Consider the following 7,002-nt stretch of genomic DNA (forward strand, 5'->3'; position numbering starts at 1 on the left):
CAACAAAAACGATTTTGACCTTTTTGATGACCTTGACCGGATGACCCTCAAAATGTTGGAGGTTCTATTTGAGACCAATGCTCATCTATCCTGAAAGTTTCATGAAGATTGGTCCAGCCGTTTTCCCATAATATCATTAACAAATAAACAAAGAAACCTGACTGAAAACAATACCTCACCCCCTGGTGTGGACTCTGTCCCAGGCGAGGTTAAAAAAAAATGTACATGGCAGAAATTACCAGGAGGGCGGCACGGTGGTGTAGTGGTTAGCGCTGTCGCCTCACAGCAAGAAGGTCTGGGTTCGAGCCCGTGGCCGGCGAGGGCCTTTCTGTGCGGAGTTTGCATGTTCTCCCCGTGTCCGCGTGGGTTTCCTCTGGGTGCTCCGGTTTCCCCCACAGTCCAAAGACATGCAGGTTAGGTTAACTGGTGACTCTAAATTGACCGTAGGTGTGAATGTGAGTGTGAATGGTTGTCTATGTGTCAGCCCTGTGATGACCTGGCGACTTGTCCAGGGTGTACCCCGCCTTTCGCCCGTAGTCAGCTGGGATAGGCTCCAGCTTGCCTGCGACCCTGTAGAACAGGATAAAGCGGCTACAGATAATGAGATGAGACATCAAGTGAATATATAAAATCAAAGCATCGCTCCGGTGCTGTAACACCTCAATTTAATTTTAAAGTTTGGAACAGCGCAGCTTTGGTAGTTAATGTTTCTTTGAATCTGTGTTAAAACACAATTCAAGTGAGATATTAAATTACTTGGTACTAAACACTTTAACATTTGGGCTGTCATGAGATAGTGGTGGGGGAGAGAGAGAGAGAGAGAGAGAGAGTAGTTCATCATGGCATTCACTAGTACACAAAGCTCCTCATGTCTCCTTTAGTAAGTCTTTACTAAGATGATACAGGAGGCTCTGGATCCTCTGGGTTTAGCATCTCAAGACTTGCTAAAGTTTTCCAAAGATATCACTTATACTCCACTTGCGCTCATATAACACATCAGCATTCTCTAACACAGCTTATATGAATCTCTTTATTCAAGAACCTGCTATGGTGTGATTTATAGTTTAATCTGGTGCAGATTGCTTGTTTCCTCATTAATGTTACTTGCTGATCTGACTAATTGGTGAATGCTGAGAAAGTATACAATTATACACTTTATATTCCTGCACTTGGGGTTCCTGGTGAGAAACATTATTGAAGCGGGGTAAAACAGAAACCTTATTGTCCAACATGCATCACTCTTGAGTTCAGAGAGAAAGATTCAGTACTGTATTGATTCTTTTTTTATTGCTTAATGAAGACAAAGGAAATAAAGTCATTCTGAAGTGTATGGAATTGTAAAGATTTGCTACGCCTTTGCTTACAGCATAAGTACCCGTAGCTCAATGGTCAGTGATTGGTAAGGTCAAATTGTCCCATTCTGAATTATTATTTTTCATGTTTTAAGAGTCAGAGAGCACCTGTATAGAGGAATTTATCACTCTTCGTCAGTATGTTCCACCTCACCACAAGCAACAGCTCAAATTATGTAGTTCTCATTAGAATCCACTCGACCAGTCAATGACTGACTCTTGGCATGTTAATCTTTAACACCTAAACTTTTTTTTTTACATGCACTACACTATAAACCACACTATCCTCATGTACTATGCGCTCAGAATATGCCCTGAGGCAGATGAACGCTGTTTCAACAGTTGTCAATAGTGACTTTAAGGGAATAATAGGTTTTCCATGCATTAATAATTATGCAGACCAGATGATACAAGAGCACATCCATCTACAGGTCCAATGGGAATGAACTGTTCAAGAACACCATGAACAGATCACACACACACACACACACACACACACACAAAAAAAACCACAGCAAAGCATTAAATATAAGGAAATGTAAAAGCTTGTTAAATGAGAGCATTAGTTTATTGTGCAAAATAATAGATTGCATGAGTCATTACATGATATGAATTCACTAAGATTGTACTGCAACAACGTAGCTACATAAATGCAAACACTAAAACGCACAATATGCATTCTGTACTCTTGAAGAAATTCACGGCTTGTCACAAAGTAACGCTGTTATTTGGAGCCATAAAGCTGTACAACAGAGTCAAAGAAATATGGACAAATATTTTCACATGCCTTTGTTTGTCAGTTTGCTTCCATTTAAACTGAAACTCATGACCAATTTCTAATTTAACATTTCCACCAGAAAGCCAGCACGGCACAAAGGTACACATTTAAAAACTTTTGCTTCTTTATATATATACACTACCATTCAAAAGTTTGGGGTCACTTTGAAATGTCCTTATTTTTGAAAGAAAAGCACTGTTCTTTTCAATGAAGATCACTTTAAACTAATCAGAAATCCATTCTATACATTGCTAATGTGGTAAATGACTATTCTAGCTAAATTCTACTAAATGTCTGGTTTTTGGTGCAATATCTCCATAGGTGTATAGAGGCCCATTTCCAGCAACTCTCACTCCAGTGTTCTAATGGTACAATGTGTTTGCTCATTGCCTCAGAAGGCTAATGGATGATTAGAAAACCCTTGTACAATCATGTTAGCACAGCTGAAAACAGTTTAGCTCTTTAGAGAAGCTATAAAACTGACCTTCCTTTGAGCAGATTGAGTTTCTGGAGCATCACATTTGTGGGGTCGATTAAATGCTCAAAATGGCCAGAAAAATGTCTCGACTATATTTTCTATTCATTTTACAACTTATGGTGGTAAATAAAAGTGTGACTTTTCATGGAAAACACAAAATTGTCTGGGTGACCCCAAACTTTTGAACGGTGGTATAACGTGGCTCAATAAAGTGTCAAGAAAAAGAAATATCTACTAAAAATATTAAATTATTGGCAAGTACACAATAATTTAAATCTCATGCTTATTAAGCTCAATAACACATTCCAGATTTACACACTTAGACAAATTGCTTTATTCTAAAAGAAATGCATTTTTGTGTCTCTGCAAGTGACCATGTTTGTGAAAATGTTGAAATGAGCGATCAAGACAGCTATCCTCCAGGTGGTTTCTCAGATGCACTTTAGCAGGTAAGAATTGCAGTAGGAGCCTTGGCTACATTCACACAGCTGCCCAAAGCGGGGACCAAACCTCATTACACAGCGGGAGCCAACTGCACACTGAGAGAGAGAAAAAAAAAATCACATCTCCAATTCTTTATTACTACACTCACATATTATTCCTGAAAATGGTTGCTTTGAAATAGACACAAAATAATTTTTAAAAGCAAGCTCAAAGTTATTTAAATCAACTGTAGTACACTTAAGTGGGGATTAGAAGAAGAAGAAGACTTACCACTGGAATGGTGCGTTTCTCTGTCGATGTAAATCTGCTCTGAAGCCTTGACAAAAGATCCTCCATCACTTCAACCTATGCAAATACGAAAACACCCCTGCACTTTATTCCCTTTGCAGTACATTCACCTACTGTACCCAATGTATTAAACGAGCAGTGTCCGAGTAAACTAAAAAACATCAGTACTAAACATTACTAAAGTAATTTGTATGACTGTATTCCAATCTCTTCAAGTTTGTGAGAATAAGTAACATATAATGCTTATTAATCTGTATTTGCAGTATAAAAGGCAGACTCCTATATCTATAAACCACTACAAACATGATCCTGAAGATCAATTTATAAGCTCCTGAATAAATAAATATTACCATCTCCTTGTCCAGGTTTACATCAGAGGTCTGTAAATCCTCTGCAGATATCTCAGGTGAGTGTTGTCCATTGCACATGATGAAAGGTAGCGTGATAAGCAGCACTCTGATCACAATCCTTGAGCTCTCCATAGTCTTGAGACAGTGTCTCGATCACGCAGCAGGACTGAAGACTGAGGAACCTGGACGGCAGTTTCACTCTTACTAGCTCTATAATCAGACATGTCCTGCCCTCTAGGGTGAGCAATCAACCCAGACGCTCCACCCCTCAGGTTTGTTTAATAAGTAAAACTGATTTTTTTTTAATAATCCCCTGTGCAATACTTCGTATATGTCACAGATTTGTAGGGGACACACACACAAAAAAGGAATTAAGAACAAAATGACCACAATAAACACTGTGTGAAAAAACTTACACAACTGTAGTTGAATAAAACATGGTATCACAACAATAATTGTGAAATAAAATATTGCTCACCAGGGGCGGCACGGTGGTGTAGTGGTTAGCGCTGTCGCCTCACAGCAAGAAGGTCCTGGGTTCGAGCCCCGGGGCCGGCGAGGGCCTTTCTGTGTGGAGTTTGCATGTTCTCCCCATGTCTGCGTGGGTTTCCTCCGGGTGCTCCGGTTTCCCCCAAAGACGTGCAGGTTAGGTTAACTGGTGACTCTAAATTGACCGTAGGTGTGAGTGTGAATGGTTGTTTGTGTCTATGTGTCAGCCCTGTGATGACCTGGCGACTTGTCCAGGGTGTACCCTGCCTTTCGCCCGTAGTCAGCTGGGATAGGCTCCAGCTTGCCTGCGACCCTGTAGAAGGATAAAGCGGCTTGAGATAATGAGATGAGATGAGATATTGTTCACCGAGGATTTAAAATCAATACATTTTTTATCAGTTTAAAAGTCTTCATAATACTTAGTTATAACTGAATATTTTATACTACAGTATGTGTTTGTAAGCAGGAAATAATATAGGATTAAAAAAAAAAAATCCTGATAGCATCCTGAGCTCGGGTTACAGTCTATGTGGAGGTTTGCATGTTTCTTGCAATTTTCTCACAGTTTAGTCATAGCAAATTTGGGCGGCATGGTGGTGCAGTGCTTAGCAAGAAGGTTCTGGGTTCAAACCTCATGGTTTACAGGGGCCTTTGTGTGTGGAGTTTGTATGGTGTCTGCATGGGGTTCCTCTGGGTGTTCCGGTTTCCTCCCACGGTTTAAAGACATGCAGATTAGGTAAAATACCAAGCCACTGGGGTTGCACAAACCAGTGGATACTTAGTGCTGATACCAAGCTTGGATAGACTGGGGAAGGTGTGGTGTGGTGACCTTTAACGGGAGCAGCCGAAAGAAGGAGTCACAGCAAATTTGAGTTATCGCATAGAAATCTGAGAGGTTTAGGGCCATCACCTGCTTCATGTGACATGTATTTAGCCAACACATCTTTTCAACCTGCTGCTCATGTAACATTACAGATCACCAAACATGCTTGGAGATCATCAAGTGCCTGTTCTGTATACATGTGATGTCTATGACTGGCTTGCGTTGATCAAAATGGGAACTTTTTCATGTATTACTACCTAATTTAGACGATGAACTCAACTCATAAAGCAGTGTTGGTGTGTTTCACAACTAGACATTAGCCAAGAGATATGCATGTTCCTCTTATTTTTTTGTCCCCCACTTTGCCAAAAGAGCAAACAAACCTTTTGGAAGTTCCAATTACCCTAAACATACTATTACAAATCTCCCATCAGGCACAGCCTCCACACTCAACATCTGTGAAAATAGGTAACTAAGTCATCAATAGACTAAAGTTATGTGTAGAAAATGTGTTGCTTAATAATATTAAGCTTTCTCAGCTTAATAATTCCCACAATCTTTATGCAAAATCAGTTTTTTTAATTCTTAGAATTCAGTATCATCTGAACTAGTTAGATCTTGTCAACAGAGAGGACCTTTTCGCTTTACTTCAAACACTGGGCTGTCCTCCAAAGCTTCTTAAGCTGATCATGTCGTTCCACCAAAACATGAAAGGCACGGTCCAGCATGAAGGCAAAATGTCTGATCCCTTTCCGATTGAAAATGGAGTCAAACAGGGTTCTTGCCCCAACGCTTTTCGGAATCTTCTTCTCCCTCCTTCTCTGCCATGCCTTCCGTAAATGCGAGGAGGGTATATACACCTCCATACCAGGAGCGATGGAAACCTCTTCAATCTGGCACCTTCGGGCAAAGACAAATGTATGGCAGATCCTTATCAGGGAACTACTCTTTGCTGATGATGCAGCTCTTGTAGCACATTCTGAGGATGATCTATAGTGTCTTATTAACCGCTTCGCACTTGCTTGCCAAGAGTTTGGCCTATCAGCCTATAAAAGATCAAAGTAATGACAGCAACATTCCAAGCATCCGCACTGATGACCACACTCTCGAGGTAGTTGAAGACTTTGCGTACCTTGGCTCTATCATCTCTGGTAAAATCTCCATGGAAGCGGAGCTTGATCAACGCATCGGCAAAGCTGCAACATCCATGGCTCACCTGGTGAAGAGAGTATGGGATAACAGCCTACTAACCTCCAATATCAAGCTGGCAGTCTATCAGGTATGTGTGCTAAGCATGCTTCTCTATGGCAGTGAAACCTGGACACTGTACTCCCGCCAGGAACGCACACTAAACTCCTTCCACCTAAGAAGCATCAGGCGCATTTTGGACATCTCTTGGAAAGATCATGTCCCAAACAAGATTGTGCTTGCTCGTGCAGGTATCCCAAGCATGTTCGCCCTTCTTTCTCAGAGACGTTTAACGTGGCTAGGACACGTCAAACATATGGACAATGGCCGTATCCCAAAAGATATTCTTTATGGAGAACTCGCATCTGGCTCTTGTCCTACAGGCAGACCCATCTTAAGATACAAAGGTGTTTGCAAGCGTGACATGCTGTCTTGCAACATCGACCCAAAGACCTGGGAGACAGTTCCAGCAGAGCATGGGAATTGGAGGGTAGCTGTAAAGCCTGATGTCTTGAGAGGTGAGGAGAAGCGTTTCCAATGCTCAGACGAAAGATGAGAGCTCAGAAGGCAGGGGCATATCCTGGCCCCTCTTGGCCAAGAATCTGTGTTTGTTTGTGATAACTGTAGCAAGGCCTGCTGATCTAAGACCAGTCTGCACAGCCATCGTAGAAGCTGTATCAAAAGTTGACAAAGCGCAGTTTCCATTGTCTTTTGAGACAGAAAGATGCCAACAACAATAATATTAAGCTTTCTCAGCTTAATAATTCCCACAATCTTTACGGAAAATACTTTTTTTTTAATTCTTAGAATTC

General features: G+C 41.0%; 1 protein-coding gene across 1 annotated transcript; it reads right to left on the reverse strand.

The window, feature by feature from the left end:
• Window positions 1-3,039: 3,039 nt before the first annotated feature.
• Window positions 3,040-3,822, reverse strand: cartl (cocaine- and amphetamine-regulated transcript-like). Its single transcript, XM_060911776.1, has 3 exons — window positions 3,691-3,822; window positions 3,323-3,397; window positions 3,040-3,147 (listed from the first exon to the last, which is right to left on the reverse strand). The coding sequence occupies exons 1-3, from the start codon at window positions 3,820-3,822 to the stop codon at window positions 3,040-3,042; spliced, it is 315 nt and encodes a 104-aa protein (XP_060767759.1).
• Between the last annotated feature and the right edge of the window lie 3,180 nt (window positions 3,823-7,002).

The sequence above is a fragment of the Neoarius graeffei genome, chromosome 27, assembly GCF_027579695.1.
Source record: "Neoarius graeffei isolate fNeoGra1 chromosome 27, fNeoGra1.pri, whole genome shotgun sequence".
In the NCBI taxonomy this organism is placed as follows: domain Eukaryota; kingdom Metazoa; phylum Chordata; class Actinopteri; order Siluriformes; family Ariidae; genus Neoarius; species Neoarius graeffei.